This window comes from Heterodontus francisci, chromosome 4 (genome assembly GCF_036365525.1).
Source record: "Heterodontus francisci isolate sHetFra1 chromosome 4, sHetFra1.hap1, whole genome shotgun sequence".
NCBI classification, from domain to species: domain Eukaryota; kingdom Metazoa; phylum Chordata; class Chondrichthyes; order Heterodontiformes; family Heterodontidae; genus Heterodontus; species Heterodontus francisci.
In genome coordinates, this window is record NC_090374.1 from 176600553 (window position 1) to 176622896 (window position 22344).

The window sequence follows — 22344 nt, forward strand, 5'->3', positions numbered from 1 at the left end:
CTATTGGGCTTTTGAACATCAGTTTTTCCCACCTGTAAAAGGAACACAGCCCCATCAAGGTTCCAGGCCATGGTCTTTGCTGGCCTGATGCATCTTTATGTACATCCCTACAATGAATTATGCATATTTCACTGTTTCAGAGTTTGTCATGTGGGTTATGTGCTAACAAAGATTTTCCACTGACAATTTCATGCAAAAGTAGGTTTGCTTTTGTGAAAGTTTCCCATTTCACAATAAATAATATGCAGAGAAAAATCTCTCCCTATGATTCTTATTTACATACAGTGACCAGCAGAAATCTTGCTCTTCCCTCCCTCAGTGGGCAAAAGGCAGGTAATTAAAGCATTAAGGGTGTGACTATATAATACTTAGTGCCATTATTCCACAATTCACAGGAAACATTTATTGTTTTACATAATTCTACATTGGAACAATCTAAATTATCACAATTTGAATTCCACTCCTATCCATTTTGTTTCAGAAAGAGATTCAGGAGAAACTTAAGATGGGACACCAGTTCACTTCAACTCTTCGATTATTTTCTTCAGCTGCTTTGCATCTGATCCACTCATTGAACGTACCTGAAAAAACAGAAATTGATAAATAAGACTGGTTAAGAGACAACACTACATTCTGTGGAAGAAATTTCTTGCATAGAATGTACAACATAGAAACAGGCCATTCAACCCAATAGGTTCATACCAGTATTTATGCTCCATATGAGCCTCCTTCCATTCTACATACTTCATTTCAGCATATCCTGCTATTCAGGTCTCCCTCATGTTCTTATCTAGCTTCCCCTTAAATGTATCTGCACTACTCACCTCAACCACTCCATGGTGAGTGAGTTCCACATTCTCAGACTAAAGAAGCTTCTCCTGAATTCCCAATTGGATTTATTAGCTATCTTATAAACATGGCCCCTAGCTTTGCTCTTCCCTCCCTTCATCGAACCCAGGGTTGTCCAACCTTTGTCGGGCAGAAGGCTGCATTAAGATTTTTGTTTGGCCCGGAGGACCAGAGAGCAAATTTTGAGAGATGAAGGCATTGAAAATTTCATAAAACAAATGTGCATTTTTGTAAAGAAGCTTTAAGTGATAAATTGACTTACTTGGTTGAAAACTGATGTCGTGACTTGCAAGCAAAAACAATGCCAGGTAGAAGTAGTCAATCTCTGCCTACACACTTGATGTAGTGTTGCAGAGTATTCTGGATAGATATCCATCCGTCAGGAGTGAGATCTCTCTCCATGTCTTCCCCCCCGTTTCACCCCCTTCCCAAGTCTCTGCGTTCTCCCACCCCTTTCTGTTGTCTTGATTTCCCTCCACCCCCCCCCCCCCCACCTTTTTCTCTGTTGTCTGTTTCCCCACCCACCCAACATTTGCACTAAGCAGGAGTGCTCAGCACAGCAGCTTTGTGGTTAGTTTAAAAAACATCACGCGGTCAGCTGCTAAAGCTGAAATGTGCTTCCCAACATTGGACAGATTTGGGGTTTTCCAGCAGGCTTTGAAGAAAAGTCAGAAAACCCCAAATCTCTGATGTTGGGAAGCGTATTTCTGCTTTAGCAGCTATCAGCCATGAAACTCAGCATGATGTTTTTAAAAAAGGTTGGTCTGCAAGAATAAAAGCAAAATACTGCAGATGCTGGAAATACTCAGCAGGTCTGGCAGAATCTGGAGAGAGAGATACAAAGTTAACATTTCAGGGCAGTGACCCTTTCATCTGGTCTGCAAGACGACGACTAAAGGGAATTTCCCAACTCCATTCAGAGCTCTGGCGAGGATGAGGAGTTACCCTGGGTACAGTTTACACCCACAGGCTGGGTGGAAATTTTTGGCAGGCTGGATCCTGGCCTGTATGTTGGACAACACTGATCTAACCCCATCAATGTATCTTTCTACTCCTTCCGCCTGTACATATCTGGCTTCGTCTTATATGTATCCATGCGAATTGCATCAACTTACTTGTAGTAGCAAGTTCAACAGTCTAATGAATCTCTGGGGAAAAAGAAAAAACAAGTTCCTCCTGAATTCCCTCTTGGATATCTTATTGACCATTGTGTATTATGGCCCCTAATTTTGATCTGATCCAAACCTGGAAACGTTTCTCTGCATTGAACTTCACCTGCCACCTGTCCGCCCATTCCACCAACTCGTCTATGTCCTTTCGCAAGTTCTGTCTTGCTCACAATTCACATTGCTTCCAAGTTTCGTGTCATCCACAAATTTTGACATTGTGCTCAGTACACCAAGGTTTATGTCATTAAGATACATCAGGAAGAGCAACGGTCCCAACACTGGTCCCTGGGGAACTCCACTGCAAAGCGGACTGGGAACAGCTACTTGTAGGAAAGTCTACATCAGACCAGTGGGAGTCATTCAAAAAGGAAATAGTGAGTTCAGGACCAACATGTTCCCGTAAAGGTGAAGGGTAGGACCAACAAGTCCAGGGAACCCTGGATGTCAAGGGATATAGAGGATTGGATAAGGAAAAAAAAAAAAGAGGCTTATGGCAGATTCAGGGGGCTGAAAACAGCGAAAGACCTAGAGGACTATAGAAAGTGTACTTAAAAAAGTAATTAAGAGAGCAAAGAGGGGGCATGAAAAATCACTGGCGAGGAAGATAAAGAAAAATCCCAAGGCGTTTTATAAGTTTATTAAGGGCAAGAGGATAACCAAGGGAAGAGTAGGGCCCATTAGGGGCCAAAGTGGCAATCTGGGTGTGGAGCCGGAGGATGTAGGTGAGGTTTTAAATGATTACTTTTCATTTGTGTTCACTATGGAGAAGGACAATGTAAGTGTAGGGATCAGGGAGGGGGTTTGTGATATGCTTGAACAAATTAGCATTGAAAAGGGAGGAGGTTTTAGCGGGCTTAAAAGTGGATAAATCCCCAGGCCCAGATGAGATGTATCCCAGGCTGTTATGTGAGGCAAGGGAGGAGATAGCAGGGGCTCAGACACATATTTTCAAATCCTCTCTGGCCACAGGAGAGGTGCCAGAGGATTGGAGGACAGCGAATGTGGTACCATTATTCAAACAGAGTAGCAGGGATAAACCAGGTAATTACAGGCCAGTGAGTCTAACATCAGTTCTAGGGAAACTATTGGAAAAATTTCTGAGTGACAGGATTAATCTCCACTTGGAGAGGCAGAGATTAATCAAGGATAGTCAGCATGGCTTTGTCAGGGGGAGATCATGTCTAACTAACTAGAGGTGACTAGATGTGTAGATGAGGGTAAAGCAGTTGATGTAGTCTACCTGGACTTCAGTAAAGCTTTTGATAAGGTCCTGCATGTGAGATTGGTTAAGAAGGTAAGAGCCCATGGGATGCAGGGTAATTTGGCAAATTGGATCCAAAATTGGCTTAATGGCAGGAGGCAGAGGGTAATGGTCGAAGGTTGTTTTTGCGATTGGAAGCCTGTGACCAGTGGTGTACCGCAGGGATTGGTGCTGGGATCCTTGCTGTTTGTAGTGTACATTAATGATTTAGACGTGAATATAGGAGGCATGATGGCAGATGGCATGATAATTGGTGGTGTCATAAATAGTGAGGAGGAAAGCTTTAGATTACAGGACGGTATAGATGGGCTGGTAAGATGGGCAGAGCAGTGGCAAATGGAATTTAATCCTGAGAAGTGTGAGGTGATGCATTTTGGGAGGACTAAGAAGGCAAGGGGATATACAAATTGATGGTAGGACCCTAGGAAGTACAGAAAGTCAGAGGGACCTTGGTGTACTTGTCCATCGATCACTGAAGGCAGCAGCACAGGTAGATACGATGGATAGGAAGGCATATGGGACACTTGCCTTTATTAGCCGAGGCATAGAATATAAGAGCAGGGAGGTTATGATGGAGCTGTATAAACGCTAGTTAGGCCACAGCCGGAGTACTGTGTACAGTTCCGGTCGCCACATTATAGGAAGGATGTGAAATAAAAACAAGAAATGCTGGAAATACTCAGCAGGTCTGGCAGCATCCGTGGGAGAGAGAAGCAGAGTTAACGTTTCAGCTCAGTGACCCTTCTTCAGAACTGGCAAATATTAGAAATGTGAAAGGTTTTAAGCAAGTAACGCGGAGGTGGGGCAAGAGGTAACAAAGGAGAAGGTGTAGATAGGACAAGGTCACAGAGAATAACCGACCAGATGGTCATGGAGCAAAGGCAACAATATGTTAATGGTGTGTTGAAAGACAAAGCATTAGTACAGATAGGGTGTTAATGAACTGAAAACTGAACAGCCGCAAGTACAAACACGTAAAAAAAAGAAGTGGGTAAGCAAACTGAACAAACTAAGATAAAATAAAAAGTTCAGGTTTTCAGGAAGGATGTGATTGCCCTGGAGAGGGTGCAGAGGAGATTCACCAGGATGTTGCCTCGGCTGGAGCATTTCAGCTATGAAGCTATGAAGAGAGACTGAAAAGGCTAGGGTTGTTTTCCTTAGAGCAGAGAAGGTTGAGGGGAGACCTGAGGGCATAGATAGGAAGAAACTTTTTCCCTTAGTGGAGGTGTCAATAACCAGGGGGCATAGATTTAAGCTAAGGAGCAGGAGGTTTACAAGGGATTTGAGGAAAAATATTTTCACCCAGAGGGTGGTTGGAATCAACACACTGCCTGAAGAGGTGGTAGAGGCAGGAACCCTCACATGTAAGAAGTATCTAGGTGAGCACTTGAAATACCATAGCATACAAGGCTACGGGCCAAGTGCTGGAAAATGGGATTAGAATAGATAGGCTTGATGGCCGGCACAGACATGGTGGGCTGAAGGGCCTGTTTCTGTGCTGTATAACCTTAACCTTATTACCCTTTATAATCCTTTAATTGTAAAGACCTTCATTGGAATCAATCTGTTCAATCATTTCTGATAACAGATCAGTCTTAGTAAATCTTTTTTTGCATCTTCAAGTGCCTGTATATTATTTGTATAAAATGGAGACCAGAACTATTCACAGTACTCAAAGTGTGGTCTAAATACAAGTTTAACTTAACTTTTCAATTCCATCCCATTAGAATAAACCCCAATGCTTTGTTAGTTTTTCTTTTAAAAACAAATGGCCTTAAAGATGCATTACTAATTTTAGTGATGTGTATCTGTAGGCCCAGATCTCCCATTTCCTCGAATCCATTTAGATACATATTTCCACCCGCCCCCCCACCCCACCATGGAGTATGTGCCTCTTTATTCTTCCCATCAAAAATGTACTACCTTTATATTGTTGAAGTTCTTTTGCCAATTACTGAACTTTGCAAGTTTAATAGCGTTTCAGTACTTTCCTCCACTGTATTAATGGCAGCCCCCAATTTGGGGTCTGCAAATTTTGAAGTTGTAATTCCAATTTCAGAATTTAAATGGTTTTTATATAAATGGTGAACAATGACCCCAGCACTGATCCCTATGGAACACCATCTTTTGCCAGTCTGTGTTGTCAAGCAAACATGCTATACTAAATGAGGATTTTTAATTCATTGGCTGGAAAACATTAAAACTTCTAAAAAGAAAAAGCTGGACTCCTACATTTAAAAAAAGTGGCAGCCATGATAGGTATTTCAATGCAAATTGTGGCTTACATTGCAGGACATCAAAGTGGAGACATGTCTAAAAATCTCCCATCCAGGACAATGGCTTTAACAGCTGAGTGAATTATCTCGGATCACCCTTGTTAACAGGACATTCAAAGGCATCTTAGAGCATTCACTAGTGGAGATGTACTTCCAGTGGCTAAACATTGAAACAATGCAAGAGAGATTTGGGATTCTTAAGACTTTGGACGTCATTAAAGAAACAAAAAAAGGAATACGGAGAGAAACTGCGACAGTCTCCCCAGGCAGAGTGAAACCCCGACCCCACCCCTCCATGCACAATCATTTGGAGATGCTGGTGTCATGGAACAAACTGGTAGATTTACACAGTTCCAAAAAAGCATCTGTCCATAATTTCAACTGATCAAGATGCCAATGATGTGCTCAAGACTAAAAGGGTTAAATTATGCAGTCAGATTGTGTAGACGAGACTTATATTACCTTGAGTGCTAAAGATTAAGCAGTGATCAAATGCAACTGAAGATAATTAAAGGGATTTGATAGGGTAGAAAGAGAGACTGTTTCCTCTGGTGGGGGAAGTCGAAAACAAGGGAATACATCCTTAAAATTAAAGCTAGGTCATTCATTCAGGGTTGATATCAGGAAGCACTTCACAAAAAAGGATGCTGGAAATCTGGAACATTGTTCCCAACAAAATTTGGTTGGGGTTGGGGGGCGGGGGTGTGGGAAGAAAAATAAAAAAGGGAAAAAAAAAAGACGAGGGGTGGGTGGAGGAAGGAAGATAGAGGGATGACAAAAAACGTAAAATGGAACAAGAGACAAAAAGATTGACTAGGCTGTCTGGAAAAATAGGGGCAGAGGTTATCATCTGAAATCGTTGAACCCAATGTTGAGTCTAGAAGGCGGTATATTTTATTTAAAAAAGGGCCTAATGGAACGATTAATAGGCTGAACGCCAACTCTGACACCTTCTGATCTTCCCCAGACCGCATCTGTTCCATCAAACCATTGTTTAAAACTGCCACTGACCTCATCGCCTCTGGTGATTCCCCCCACAGCCTCCAACCTCATAACCCAACTCCCACATCCTGCTTCTACCTCCTTCCCAAAATTCACCAATAGGGCTGCCCCGGTAGACCCACTGTTTCAGCCTGTTCTGGCCCTGTAGAAAACTGGTTTTCTTCCCATCATCCCCTTGTCCTGTCTCTACCAATCTACATCAACAACTCAGACACAAAGGGCCAGAATACTGGAAATGGTCTCCTTTACACCATGGACATCCAATCCCTCTACACCACTGACCAATATCCACTATAAACCCATCAACTCCCACAGCAACCTGGACTACATTTCCTCATGCCCCACTTTCTTCAAGCACTATTCCATTCTCCCAGTTTCTCCATTGGAAAAGTTCTGCTGATGCAACCTTCCATACTTGTGTTTCCAAGAGGTCTTTTTCCACAACTGAGGATTCCCCTCCCGAGGACCCTTGAACATGTTTGTGCCATTTCCCACACTTCTGTTCTCACCCTTTTTCCTCCCAGAATCACAAGGGTCCCCTTTGACCTCACCTTCCACTTTACATTTAATAGACGATCCTCTAAACAAATCATCCCCTCCCAGCATTCCGAAAGGAACATTCCTTCTGCAACACCTTGGTACACTCTTCAATCACTCAACATCCCCTCTCCTGCCCATGGCACCTTCCTGTGCAAGTACAGGAGATGCGACACCTGCTCTTTTACCTCCTCCCTTCACACCATCCAGAGCCCCAAACACTCCTTCCAGGTGAAGGAGTGATTTGCTTGTAGTTCTTTCAATTGACTATTTGCTGCTCACACTGAAGTCTGCTCTCCACTGGGGAGACCAAACCACTTACCCTTTCTCTACCTGCTTAAAAGCAGCCATATTTCTAACTCTATCCAGTCCGATAAAAGGTTATTGACCGGAACCCCGTTTTTCCCCTAGATGCTGTCTGGTCTGCTGGGTATTTCCAGCATTTTCTGTTTCTTTCAGATTGCAGAGGAAGGAAATATTGGGCTAAAATTTTGCAGTCCTGCCACTAGGAGGAATGGGCATGGAGCATGGTCTGATTACTCATTCAGGGAAAACACATCTCCACTTCACATGTGGATGCTTCGTTCAATGAGCAAATTCTGTTCTAACCAATTCATTCAACTGTAATACAGCATCTTCAAACTTGTAAGGAATGGAATTAGGCAAGGAATGATTTTAAGAAAAGCCATTTCAGACTCAATGTTGTGCAAATTCAATGCTCCCAGCATTGAGTCACTCTGGAAGGGACCATGGATCAAGAGATACAACAACACATGTTCCCTTTCAACATGGCATTTCCCCAACACAGAGCAATCTTGAATTCACCCAATATCTCCATGTGTAGTGAGAAAGGTCTAAGACCTAGAGGAAATGTAATAAAAATGTACAATTCTAAAATACCTTAACGCCATTCTTGTAGAAATGGAATGTTGGCATCGACGTTATTTGACACTTTTGAGCTACATCCTACGGGGGAGAAACAAGCATTAGAAATATAGAAAGTTACAGCACAGAAACAGAACATTCCAGTCATCAAATCGGTGAGCACCATTTCTCCACATTAATAAATTCTAATTCCAATGTTCCCCCTAATATTATTTAATTAACTGGAGGTCTTGCCTCCCCCTTCAGGTGGGTGTTAAAATGTCCTATGTCAGTGTGTTAGCCAACATTTGTGTCCTGCTAACAAATGATCTGGTCATTTATCTCATTGTTTGTGCAACCTTGCTGTGCACAAACTGGTGACCACATTTCCCAAAATTACAACAATGACTACACCTAAAAAAAAAATCAAAAAAAAGTAGCTGTGCAGCATGTTCTGCGGTCATGCAAGTGCAAGTTCTTTCAATGTCAAAGTTAACAAGGGCAGTATTATTTTTTCCTTCCAGACTACACTTGTCCAGTGAGTGAGTATTCTGACTCAGTCTCTATATAAAGGCCAGTCAGCTTAACGTCTGTCATGGGAAGTGTGTTAGAAGCTATTATTAAAGATGTTATAGTTGGACACTTAGAAAAATTCAAGGTAATCAGGCAGAGTCAACATGGTTTTGAGAAAGGGAAAATCATGTTTAACCAATTTATTGAAGTTCTTTGAGGGAGTTACTTGTGCTGTGGAGAAAGGAGAACTGGTGGAAGTACTGTACTTGGATTTCCAGAAGGCATTTGATAAAGGTGCCATATTGAAAAAGGTTACTGCAGAAAATAAAAGCTCATGGTCTCGCTCATTTTGGCATGAATAGAAGATTGGCTAGCTAACAGAAAACAGAGCAGGCATAAATGGGTCATTTTCTGGTTGGCAAAAATGTAACGAGTGGTGTGCTGCAGGGATCAGTACTGGGGCTTCAACTTGTTACAATTTATATAAATGACTTAGTTGAAGGGACTGAAGGTATGGTAGCTAAATTTGCTGATGACACAAAGATAGGTAGGAGGACATAAGGAGGCTACAAAATATGTTAAGTGAGTGGGCAAAGACCTGGTAAATGGTCTATAATGTGGGAAAATGTGAAATTGTCCACTTTGGCAGGAAGAATAAAAAAAAAGCAGGTCATCTAAAATGGAGAGAGATTGCAGAGCTCAGATGCAGAGGGATCTGGGTATCCTGGTGCATGAAAAATAATTGCAAAAGGTTAGTGCAGGTACAACAAGCAATTAGGAAAGCTACTAGAATGTTAGTGTTTATGGTGAGGGGAATTGAATACAAAAGTAGAGAGGTTATGCTTCAGCTATACAGGGCATTGGTGAGACCACATCGGGAGTACTGTACTGGTCTTAAAGGAAGGATGTAAATGTATTGAAAGCAGTTCAGAGAAGGTTTACTAGACCAATACCTGGAATGGGAGAGTTATCTTATGAGGAAAGGCTGGACAGGCTAGGCTTGTATCTACTGGAGTTTAGAAGAGTAAGAGGCAACTTGATTGAAAGAAGATCCCGAGGGGTCTTGACAGGGTGGATGTGGAAAAGAGGTTTTCCCCTTCTGGGAAAGTCTAGAACTAGGGGTCACTGTTTAAAAATAAAGGGGTTTCCCATTTAAGACAGATGAGAAATTTGCTCAGAGGGTTGAGAGTCTTTGGAACACTTTTCCTCAAAAAAGGCAGTGTAAGCAAAGTCTTTGAATATTTTTAAGGCAGAGGTAGAAAGATTCTTGATAAGCAAGCAGGTGAAAGGTTAGTGGGGGTAGGCAGGAATGTGGAGTTGAAGTTAAAAATCAGATCAGCCATGATCTTGTTGAATGGTGGCACAAGCTCAAGAGGACAAGTCACCTACTCCTGCTCTTAAATTCATATGTTCAGGGTTAAGTTACAAATAAGTCCCAATTACCATACATAAAGTCATCTTCCAGAGATATGAATGGTATTATCTAATGCTTCTGGAAAGGAATATTTAAATAAATAGTATTTTTGGGACAGTGGGAATGACTTAAAATTGGGATCAGTAAACAAAATGCCAAATACTTCACCTTACTTTCCATATTGTGTAACAGTGAATCAACAACACTTGTATAAATAAACCCAGGCCTGGACCTGCCACTTGAGCTTTTTGGCTCAATTTGGCCAAAACCAGCTCAAAGGATCATGGAATTTCAAGTGCAATGTGCATTCGCTGCAACAGAGTTTCCCCTAGTTTGGAAAGTATCACTTCAGCAGATCTCATCCACAAAGATGGCCACACTTCTAAAGTGAATTAATTACCAACTGGGAAATTCCACAAATTGCATTTTTTTTTAAATTATTAAACAGGCCTTCAGGGGAGGTGGCAAAAATTAAGCTATATCTTTTGGGTGCAAAGACAAAGTTTTAAAAATTCCTAAAACATGAAAGAAGTGGCTAATGTACCCAAATAGAGAGTTTAAAAAAAATGAATTTCAGTAATATTTAAGGGGTTCAGAGGTGGTGGATTGACACTGGTTAAAATGCTTATTTTTGTTATAAACCTAGTTTCAGTTGTTTTAAATCAAAGCTTCATGTTACCACAAAAGGAAAGTTTGTTTTTTTTAAAAACTTGCTTTTAAAAAAAAAAGTCTTGATGCCCAATTGCAAATATTGGCCATGAACCAGTGTAAATGAGTAAGAGTGGAAACTGAACCCTTCACCCAGTCACCCTCCCCAATCCTTTCCCATTTCTTGTCATTTTGTTTTGGGACGAATCTTTCCAATGCTAGATTTCTTTCAGCTTTATCTTGAGACCAGGACCAAACATCCCAAATCTTTTGAGGTTTATCACTACTCAAAGACCCAAGTAAGCTCTTCATTACACACAAGGGCCTAGAAATCCCTTTAGATTGTTTGTAATCGAATAAATACAGTAAATACTGGAGGAACTGACAACAGTTGCAACTGATTAGGAGAGACCTGAGGACCAAATGTTTTAGCATGATCTCTTGGTGTTGGTTGAGTCTCCACGGGCAGCTCACCACATGCAAATATTAATAGATATGATTTTCACAGAAAGATAGAACATTTACTGCCACAATTTATAGTTAGTTACACGAGAAGATAAAATCGATTTGACGTGTATACTGGCAGATCTGATCTTTTGATCAGTAAAAGACATTAGGAGGAACAAAGATTGCTGAGAGAACGATAAAACTTCAGACAATGCAACATAGAACAGGAGGTGGTCATTCAGCCCCTCCTGCCATTCAGTTAGATCATGGCTGATCTGTACATTACCTCCATCTACCCACATTGTAATCTTTAGTACCTTTATCAACTGAACTATTTCCAGCAATTATATGCCAATAGAGGGAGGTGAAGTAAAGCGGGATAAGGTTCACATGGAGCATAAACACTGCATGGACCAAATGGCCTGTTTGTGCTGTAAAGTTAGGTAATTCAATTGATGATCCAAGGGTCAAAAAAAAAAAATTGTTAAACTCAACAACTAGACAATGAATGCTTGTTTTTTTTTTAAAGCATGGTACAAGAGATGCTAAGCTTCACTAAGTTAGCAAGTTTTGCTACCTTCAAGGTAGTTGTGTTTGCCTACACTTTGGGATATCCTGCAGATGTGAAAGGCTATATATAAAAAAATAGAAGTAATTTCTTTCTGGCTGAAAGAATGCCAGCACTATGAGATGGCCAGACTGATGCTCAAGTACTCAAAAGTACATTAAACAAATGTCCCTGCTACACATACATCACCACTTCAGCTGGCTAGTCTCACCATCTGAGACGATTAATTCCATCCCCATCTCCAGTTCTACCTCACTGTAGACAGGCTGCCTATATGCACCCAGGAGTCCTGTTTTCTTCTTTGGCCTCCTTGTCTCGAGACACAATGAGTAAGTGCCTAGAGGTGGTCAGTGGTTTGTGGAGCAGCACCTGGAGTGGCTATAAAGGCCAATTCTAGAGTTAGACTCTTCCACAGGTGCTGCAGATAAAATTCGTTGTCTGGGCTGTTACACAGTTGGCTGTCCCCTTGCACTTCTGTCTCTTTTCCTGCTAACTGCTAAGTCCCTTCAACTCTCCTCTTTAGCCCCGCCTTTATGGCAGTCCACCCGCCAGCTCTGCCGATCGCTGGCAACTGACTGACTTGTGGTCAATGTTGCAGGACTTCATGTCACATTTGCAGATGTCTTTAAAACAGAGACATGGACGGCCAGTGGGTCTGATACCAGTGACAAGCTTGCTGTACAGTGCGTTCTTGGGGGATCCTGCTATCTTCCATGCGGCTCACCTGGCCAAGCCATCTCAAGTTCGGCACAGACTCGGTGGACCGAAGGGCCTGTTTCAGTGCTGTATCTCTAATCGAATCTAAAGTGCCACTGGCTCAGTAGGACATATGCTGGGGATGTTGGCCTCCTTAAGGACTTCAGTGTCGGGGAAATATGGTCCTGCCACCTGATGATTTAACCATTACTCCGTGATAATATGACAAAATTTAAGATTTAAAAAACCATTCCAAATGCAAATCATCCAGATTCAAATTTCTGATGTCTGCCCAATTAAATGGATGGAGTCCACCTCAACATATTTGAAGGCATTATTGTTCTGTCATTTTATTAACTATCGGAAACTTCTGCAAAATCTGACTGTAATATACAGTACTTATGACCCTATTGACAGTTCACAATAGCTGCGATGTCATTCATTTCAGCAAACTTCTTACAGAACCAGATTTGGAAAACTCTTACCTCCCGATTCCCCCAAGCCTGAGCCTGTACAAGACAAGTCAGAGAGTGATGGAATACTCTCCACTTGCCTGGATGAATGTGGCTTCAATACTCGGGAAGCTCGACTCCATCTAGGACAAAACAGCCCACTTGATCGGCACGTCAGCTACAGGCCTGCTACCTGACCAGGGTCAGGCTGGACATATTAAGTGCTCTGCCAGTACGACAGACAGAAAAAAAAACTACTGAGCAGGGAGTCCAGGACTGAGTTTGTACAGTGAGTGAGTGATGTCATCACGCATGCGCTGCAGCTTCATGGAGCTTCCCATTTGGAAGGCACGTAAAGGGATGGTCGGGTCAGTGCAAAATTGGAGGGACTTAGGCTCTTTGTCTTTGAACTGAGCAGGCCTTTAACCTCATCCACCACTTACATATTTACTGCCTCCACCACCAGCACAGTGGCAGCAGTGTGTACCATCAACAAAACGCACTGCAGCAATTCGCGAAGCCTCCTTCGACAGAACCTTCCAAACCTGCAACCTCTAGCACCTAGGAGGGCAAGGATAGCAGACGCATGGGAACACCGCCACCTGAAAGTTCCCTTCCAAGTCACACATCATCTCGACTTGGAACTAGATCACTGTTCCTTCACGATCACTGGGTCAAAATCCTGGAACTCCCTTCCCATCAGCACTGTGGGTGTGCCTACATCAGCTGGAGCACAGTGGTTCAAGAAGGCAGCTCATTCCACCCGAGAGGTAATTGTTGTCTTTGCAGAGATGCTCACATCCCATGGAAGAATAAAAACCAAACAAACATCTGGTTGAATCTATTGTCACTGGCTGAAGCTGGGTAGATTCAGACAATTACAAAAACAGGTCATTAACTAGTCCATGCCAGTGTTAATGTTCCACACAAACCTCTTCATTTCATCCTTTCTCCCTCATATGTTTATCTAGTTTCCCCTTAAATGCATTTATGCTAATCACCTCAACCACTATGTGGCAAGGAGTTCTACATTCTCTGGCTTAAAGACATTTCTCCTTAATTCTTTATTGGTTTTTATTCGTGACCATCACATTTATGGCCTCTAATTTGGGACTTTCCAAAAGTGGAAACATCTTCTCTACATCTACACAATCAAACCCCTTCAGAATTTAAAGAGACCTTTATCAGGTCACCCCACAGTCTTTTCCAAGAGCATTAGCCCCTTCAGCTTTTCCCAATAGCTGTACCTTCTTTGTTCTGATATTTTTATTTCAAAGCCAGAACTGTGCTGTGCTGGAACTTGGTTAGATGAGTGCAAAGCTTCTTTGCTCTTCAAAACTAACTTCTAGAAATGAGCCCCAGCACTTTAAATGCCATTATTAACCTGCTTTTAGTGGTACATCTGGACAAAGTTCAGTTTATGCAGCCATTATCCAACTTACATCAGCTTCATCAACATTCACTTTGTAGAAGATCACATCAGTAAACGTGTCTGAAAATTCCTGAGGAAGAGAACAGTAAAGTAATCTAGTTAGTGTTCTTTGTTCCAAAATTCCTCTTAGTTCATTTTTCAAATTCAGTTAATTTGAAAACACATTGAAGGAGGTTTCATTTCTTCTGCCAATTCATCTGTTTGCTACATTTGTGTTAACTGCAATAAAATGACATATTTGACACAAGTGTATTATATAGTACACTCAAATAGAATCCTTTCTGTTTTGAACAATTATAATTTTAAAACCACAAAGACATGACAATGCAGATCACCAAAACCAGACGGACAGACATTGCAGGAAGGGAGAAAGCCTTCCATGCCAAATATACTTTCAGTATTCTCAATACAAGAAATTCACAGCAGCAGAGTTTTATCACTCACTCCACTCAGCTGATACCCAACATGCACCAGCTTAAGTGTGGGAACGATGGAACACATGCATACACACTCTCCAGGAATAATCAGATGTTCAGACTAGATCATATAATCTTTCCAAAGATTTCATCACTTGCCAAGTACTCACCGTAAATTTTGGTGCAATCATCTTACAAGGCCCACACCAGTCTGCAAAGTAATCAATTACAACTAATTTGTCTCCAGCTTCTTTCAGTTTCATCTGAAACTCTTCCTGAAAAATTAAAAAGCATTTTACTCAAATTTTAAAAAATAGTCATCAATATGCTTCAAATTCAGAGTTTTACTTCTTAAGCAGTGAAAGTCAGAACCTCAAGAAATTGACTTGTGGTTCCAATCAGGTTTACCTCCAGACCAAGTGAAGGATGGCAGATTTGCATTCCCCAAAAGGATGGAGTGATTTATAAACAATTTAACAGTTCCATGGTCACTACAGATTTTCATTTGAAATTTGAATTCAAACTCCGATGGGAGAGATTTGAAATCAAGTTTCCTAAGGTTATAGCCCAGTAGTGTTACTACTAGAGTATGGGTTGCCAACTCTGGTTGGGCGCGTTCCTGTAGATTTTTTCCCACCTCCAGTTGCTCAATCAAGCTGCCTTCCCCCCACCCCCAGTATTTACACTGGATGGTGCTCCATGAAACTAAAAAAAAAAGCTTTTTTTAAAAAAAACCCTCCCCTAATAAAACTTTTCTTCCAGGTGTTACTTGCAGCAGAGCGCAGGAGATTTAATCATCAAATGCTGGACAGTTGGCAACCGTACCACAGTAGCACTGAGCACAAAGGAATATGGTTGTGGGAGGCCAATCTGTGCAAGAGTTCCTCAGGGTAGTGTCCTAAGCCCAACTATCTTCAGCCAACTTGTCAATGACCTTCCTTCCATCACAAGGTCAGAAGTAGGGATGTTTGCATTGTTCAGTTCCAGTTGCAACTCCTCAAACAAAGCAGTCTGTGCGAGACTTGGACATCAGACTTGGGCTGATCAGAGAGGATGTGCAGGGGGCGGTGGCAGTACAGGGAGCGAGTAGAAAGCGAAGTTCGGATTGGAGGGTGGGGTTGAGACATACAGCTGGTAGTTCGGTTTAAAAACAGGGAAGCTGGTTGGGACTGGAGGGAACACTCCTACTCCACATGCAGCGTGTATATTTGGCCTTCCTCTCCAGGTTTAAAAAAAAACTATGTTGTTTTAAAAAAAGACAAGACACAGGCTCCTTAAAATATTTTACTGACTGATCTGTGCCAAGAGCAGGCCCAATTCTGTCTCTAACACCAGATTGGGATTAAGTTACAAATTTAAATTTCCCCCCCCAAACACAGACACAATGCACCCTTGGTTAAAAATCCTTCCCCCCCACCCCCCGCCGTTAGTATTGCAGAATTATTTATGCACAGGAGATGTAAAAGAAAGTGGTACAAATAAAAAAAAAGGACAGATTTTTAAATATCTGAGCAAGCTGCATTTGAGAGGAGAGGCAGAGCTTTACAAGATAGATCATTTAAATCTAAACAAGTGACATTGACACCAAAATCACCAACACTTGGATTCATTTTTAAGTTTTCTGATGAATCTGATCTAGAAATCTCATTTAAAAGTTATCTTGGCCTGATGGCCAGATTTGTGTGGCTGCATCAACTGGTGCTTGGACCCTCAGTATGCAAACACCAAGTGTTACTATGTGGTGAGGTTCTCTCTGTCCCCACTGTGATGAAGGATGGGTCTGGCCCTGTTGCTGCGGAACATGCCATTCGGTTGGACTGTGCCATACCACTTGTCCCTTGTGGAAAAAGTTTGTACAGTGTTGCAACCAGGTGAGGAGGGGTCTCAGGCTCTCCTTTTGCCCCTTCCCTGGTTTGACTGCAATAGGGTTTATTCTTTAATAGTGATTGAACTGACCACCTCAGTCAGCACTTTCTCCTGTTCCTCTAATACAATTGCAAATGAACCAAACAAGTTTTCTGGAGTTTAAACAAGAAAGTTGCAAGTTTATTAACCTTATCACTCTAAACCACTTAAAATTACTAAAATATGTGACGCATCTACACCCCACAGACACAAATAGATTACAGTGGGAAAAACAGTGTTGGGAGGCTGGAGCAGAGTGTAATAAATGGAATTTAAAACACTGAAGCTCAGTTCCAGAGTTTGAGTTGAAATTGCAGTCCTAAAGTCCTCGCTGGGCCATGTCCATGATTTGGGCCTGCTGCCCACGTACCTGAAGGCAGTAGAGAAGCATTATTGTGTACTCTAGTTGCTGGCCATTCCGGGCTGTAGGGTGGCAACCTAGCAGTTCACACGTGCATGCCTCTTTCGTTTTAATGCAGTTAGTCTGGAATTTCCTGAAATTCAAGGTTCTTCCCTCAGGCTGCCCAGACATACTTGGTGGTTGGGGGAGGGGGGTGAAATTGGTTGCCTCTTTCAAAGTCAATGGGTGTCAATTGCTTTTGACAATGCTATCTCAGGTAATTGAATCAGCGAGAAGCTCATTGACTCAGCCTGGCCAGCACAAATTAGGTTTGTCTCTGGTCTTCTCTGTTGCTGATTTGTGTGCAAATGGGTTGTGGCCATTATCTTGGCTGCTCGTGGTTTTAAAAGTACTGCATTTCCAGTAAAAAAAAAAGTATTGGGCAAAGTTCCATCAGGCAGTGGCCACTCAGCCCTTTGAGCCTACTCCAGCCATGAACTTATTGAATGGCTGAACAGATTACTCCACATTTCCACCTCCCCCACCACCACCCCCCCCCCCCCCCCAAATAACCTTCCACCCCTTTGCGTAACAAGCATCTATCTACCTCTTCCTTAAAAATATTCAAGGACTCTGCTTCCACCACCTTTTGAGGAAGAGAATTCCAAAGACTGATGACACGGAGGAAAAAAAAATTCTCATCTGTCTTAAATGGGTGACCCACATTTTCTAAAAAAAAAGTGACCCCTAGTTCTAGATTCTTCTACAAGGGGAAAACATCCTTTGCACATCCACCCTGTCAAGACCCCTCAGGATCTTAAATAAAAACAAGAAATGCTGGAACCACTCAGCAGGTCTGGCAGCATCTGTCGGGTCACTGACCTGAAACGTTAACTCTGCTTCTCTTTCCACAGATGCTGCCAGACCTGCTGAGCGGTTCCAGCATTTCTTGTTTATATTTAAGATTTCCAGCATCCGCAGTATTTTGCTTTTATTCCCTCAGAATCTTATATGTTTCAATCAAGTTGCCTCTTACTGTTTAATTCCAGTGGATACAAGCCGAGCTTGTCCAATCTTTCCTTGTAAGACAGCTCGCCCATTCCAGGTATTAGTCTAGTAAACCTTCTCTGTACTGCCTCCAATGTTTTTACATCCTTCCTTTAAATAAGACAACCAGTACTGTACACAGTACTCCAGATGTAGAGTCACCAATGCCCTGTATATCTGAAGCATAACCTCCCTACTTTTGTTTTCAATGCCCCTTGTGATAAACAATAACATTCTATTAGCTTTCCTAATTACAGGCTGTTCCTACATACTAACTTTTGCAATTCATGCACTAGGACAAGATTCCTCTGCATCTCAGAGCTCTGCAATCTCTCACCATTTGGATAATGTGCATCTTTTTTATTCTTCCTGCTAAAGTGGACAATTTCACACTTTCCCACATTATACTCCATTTGCCAGATCTTTGCTCACTCAACCTATCTAGATCCCTTTGTAGCTTCCTATGCCCTCTTCACAAGTTACTTTCCTACCTATCTTGGTGTCATCAAGAAATTTAGCAACTATACCTTCAGTCCCTTCATCCAAGTCATTTATATATAAATTGTAAAAATGTTGAGGCCCCAGCATAGATCCCTGAGGCACATCACTGGTTACATCTTGCCAATCAGAAAGTGACCCATTTATGCCAGTTTCCTGTTAGCTAGCCAATCTTCTATCCATGCCAATGTTCCCACCCCAACCCCCCACACACACAATGATCTTTTATTTTCTGCAATAACCTTTGATGTAGCTCCTTATCAAATGCCTTCTGGAAATTTAAGTACAGGACAGCCACAGCACATGGACTTCCTTAAGAAGTCCAAAAAATTGGTTAAACAGGATTCCCTTTTCACAAAACCATGTTGACTCTGCCCGATTCCCTTGATTTTTTCTAAATGCCCTGCTATAACATCTTTCTTAGGGAAAATATTACAAGCTAAGCTAACTGGCCTGTAGTTTCCTGCTTTCGGTCCCTCTCTTTTTGAAAAAAAAAGTTACATTCACTATTTTCAAATCTAATAGAACCTTCCCCAAATCTAAGTTTTAATTTTCCAAAATTCCCAATGCATCAACTATTCCTCTAGCCACTTCTTTAAACACCCTAGGATGAAGTCCATCAGGACCCGGGGATTTGTCAGTACTACTTCCCCAGTGACTGTAATATTCTTGAGTTCCTCCCTCCCTTCCATTTCCTGACTTACACTAATACTGGGATGTTACTTGTATCCTCAATAGTGAAGACCGATGCAAAATACCTGTTCAATTCATCTGCCATTTCCTTAGGTAGCCATTATTAATTCCCCAGAGTCTTTTTTTTTTAAAAATAGAGCCAATGCTCACTTTGTTAACTCTTCTCTTTAAATCTTTAGATAAAGAACAACCACTGATCACCTCCAGGCACTTACCCATTGTCTCGAGACAAGGAGGCCAAAGAAAAAAAAACTGCTGGAGGACCATCAACTCGCGGTGATAGACACCTTTTGGTCTGGCTGAAATTCATTTGTCTTCCAGTGCAAAGAGCTGTCGAGGACAGAGTGCTGCAGACTGGCACATTCCAAGGTCCAGGAATACTTGTGAGGGACGAACTAAAGCTTGGGGAAGCTGCAGCAAAGGCTCAATGGGGAAAAGCTACTGTGCAAGGCCCTCCCACCATAGTAGACCGAGGGGCCAGAAACTATAAAACCCCTCGGGCTGTATACACCAGAGAATGTTTAATAACATTAAATGTACTTTGTAAATATAACTTCTGTATTGCATTTTATGTAAAGTTAAATTTGACCTGTTATGTAACATATTTGGGGAAGAGTATAATTTTGGAAAAGAACTTACAAATTATCTGGTTTATCAAACACTCCGGAGAGACATTGCTGGTTTTTTGTCAGGCCTGTTACAGTCTCTCCAGCTTTTACGTTACAAATCAAGGGGAGAGGCAGTTCCTCTTAAAGGGCGGGGCAGAAAGAGAAACGATCTGAATACAGTATTTTCTTGTTGCAAACAATGCATTTCAAAACACAATTCACATCAATGAAAGATTTCATAAAGAACAAACTTCAAATTTAAAAAAAAGTTTGCCTTATTAGAGTCAGCGCTTCTTTCATAACCAGCTGCTGCTTCCGCCAAGAGCTCGTTTGAATAGTAATTGCTGCATCCAATACCCCGCAATTAAGAACTAACTGTGAACCTAACTAATAAACAAACACACATTTCATTTCCCCTCGTCCTAAAATAAAGTTACTTGTAAGCTATTTTCAGTATGAAGGAGAGCAGATCAAATTTAAAATAGCAGTGCAGGAGCTTCCCCGCAATTCTTCACTTCCTCTGTGCAGAAGAGGTTAAGAAGACAGATTCTCAGGATAGAGTCCAGCGGAGAGGAACATAGACATTTTCTGAAAAGCCTCACTTAATTCAGCGAAGAAAAACTGCTTTGATCATTTCTGCAAAATGTTACATTACTCTGTTTTTACAGCAGATACTTATTCTGACGCAGCCTCGCCTCTTTCTACCACCATAATATCTACGTATGCGGGAAACGTCTTTGTGGAAATCCTAAAACCATCGGCAAGTATTAAATGTTAAAGCGAGAAGCTACAGCTTTCGTCGCTGTGCTTAAGATAACTTTGCAAAAGGGCGGGGGTACATTTAATGATCCCCATCTTGAGTTTTAAAAGCAACTTTTTCGGAAGTGCAAAAACATTCAGAAAAAGTCAAAAAGCTTTAAACTGCCGACAATCGCGATAAGGTTCTCTCATTCACCCGTAAAATCCTTTAAGGATAACTTTGTTCAAAGCACTATCGACTGTTAACTCAAACGACAGTCACGGAACAAACAGCCTAACTAGTGGAACAACTTCAGTCACTGGCTCACGTTTTCGGGTCAATTTCAGTGGTGTTTCGCTGTTACTGATCTAGTAAACACACAAGGCAATAGGAGCATTAACATTTCTGCTAAATGGCTACATTTTAAAAGATCAAGTGGCAGATTTTGGGATCGGTCACTTCTGTCTCACACTGAAACATGGCTGCATCTTCATGACGAAGCAGACTCCTCACAATTCAGGAAATCAAGATCATCTAAGGAAAAACAACACAGTGAAATCTCACATAGAAGAATAAATTGAGATGAAAGAGCTGTCTTCAAACTTACATAGGATTTGATCTCTTGCACGCCCATTTTGTCTACTGCTTTAATTCCCCTGCTTGTTCTTTATTGATCCACACACCAGCCTCAACAAGGCAGAGTTCCGCAATTTATCCTAAAAGGGGAGGAGCACGCAAAGGTTTGGGCCAAGTAAGTAAAAGGAAGTTCTGGTCTGAATGTGTGATTATTGGTTACTGCGATAAAATATGAGCGACAAAGCTGGAGGAACTCAATTAATATTTTTCCCCAAGTGAGAAAGGCTATGAAATTGGTGATCTTAACCCAAAAGCCAACTTTAATTCATTGTGTGTTGATAACAGGTTTCACCCCAGCTCTCTGACTGACATTCTTTCACAGATTTATATAACAGAATTGCTCTTTACCAGCAGCTCACCAAGGCACCTTCAACAGCACCTTCCAAACCTGTGACCTCTACCACCTAGAAGGACAAGGGCAGCAGATGCATGGGAACACCACCACCTGCAAGTTCACCTCCAAGCCACACACCTTCCTGACTTGGAACTATATCACCGTTCATTCATTGGCACGGGGTCAAAGTCCTGGAACTCCCTTCCTAACAGCACTAAGGGTGCACCTACCCTACATGGACTGCAGCGGTTCAAAAAGGTGACTCACCACCACCTTCTCAAGGGCTATTATTGATGTGCAATAAATGCTGATCTTGCCAGCGACACTCCCATGAACAAATAAAAAAATGCGAAATTTGCTTAGTCATGCAGCCTCAGCATGGGATGTTGAAATCCTTTTTTGAGTGTGGGCCTTTTGTGTCTAAACACATACGTGAAAATTAAAGCAATGTTTATAATAGTTATTAAATTGTGAATCTTAATAAGACCAGTGACTTAAGGTCTTAAATTAGTGTGAGTATTATACAGCATTGATATGTGTTACCTTCATTTGGGGTTTTGGGGAAATCTGTGCAAATAATCATCACAGCAAAATGTGTTTCCTCATCAATAACAACAAAAGCAACTTATATTTATATAACACCTTTAGGGTAATAAAACCTCCCAAGGCGCTTCACAGGAGCGTTATCAAACAAAATATGACAGCGAGCCACAAAAGGAGATATTAGGTGAGGTGACCAAAAGCTTGGTCAAAGAGGTAGGTTTAAAGAAGGAAAGTGAAGTAGAGAGGCAGAAAAGTGTAAGGAAGGAATTCCAGTGTTTGGGGCCTGGAAGGCAAGACCATCAAATTTGGAGCAATTAAAATCGGGGATGCTCAAGAGGCCAGAATTAGAGGAGTGCAGATATCTTGAAGGATTGTGGGGTTGGAGGAGATTACAGAGGGAGGGAGGGAGGGGCGAGGCCAGGAAGGATTTGATAAGTATTTTAAAATCAGGGTATTG

The 22344-nt window shown here is 41.7% G+C and overlaps 1 protein-coding gene across 1 annotated transcript; it reads right to left on the reverse strand.

Moving 5' to 3' along the window:
* Nucleotides 1-377: 377 nt before the first annotated feature.
* LOC137369431 (thioredoxin-like) lies at nucleotides 378-21090 on the reverse strand. The gene is made up of 5 exons (XM_068030631.1): nucleotides 20982-21090; nucleotides 14715-14819; nucleotides 14139-14198; nucleotides 7995-8060; nucleotides 378-581 (listed from the first exon to the last, which is right to left on the reverse strand). The coding sequence occupies exons 1-5, from the start codon at nucleotides 21006-21008 to the stop codon at nucleotides 519-521; spliced, it is 321 nt and encodes a 106-aa protein (XP_067886732.1). The 5' UTR covers nucleotides 21009-21090; the 3' UTR covers nucleotides 378-518.
* Nucleotides 21091-22344: the final 1254 nt, after the last annotated feature.

Coding starts and splice junctions, on each gene's coding strand:
- LOC137369431 (XM_068030631.1), bottom strand. CDS start 21,008: ATGGGCGTGCAAGAGATCAAATCCTAT. Junction 14,199..14,714: donor TGATTGCACCAAAATTTACG/GTGAGTACTTGG, acceptor TCTCTTCCTCAG/GAATTTTCAGACACGTTTAC. Junction 8,061..14,138: donor TGAATGTTGATGAAGCTGAT/GTAAGTTGGATA, acceptor TCTCCCCCGTAG/GATGTAGCTCAAAAGTGTCA.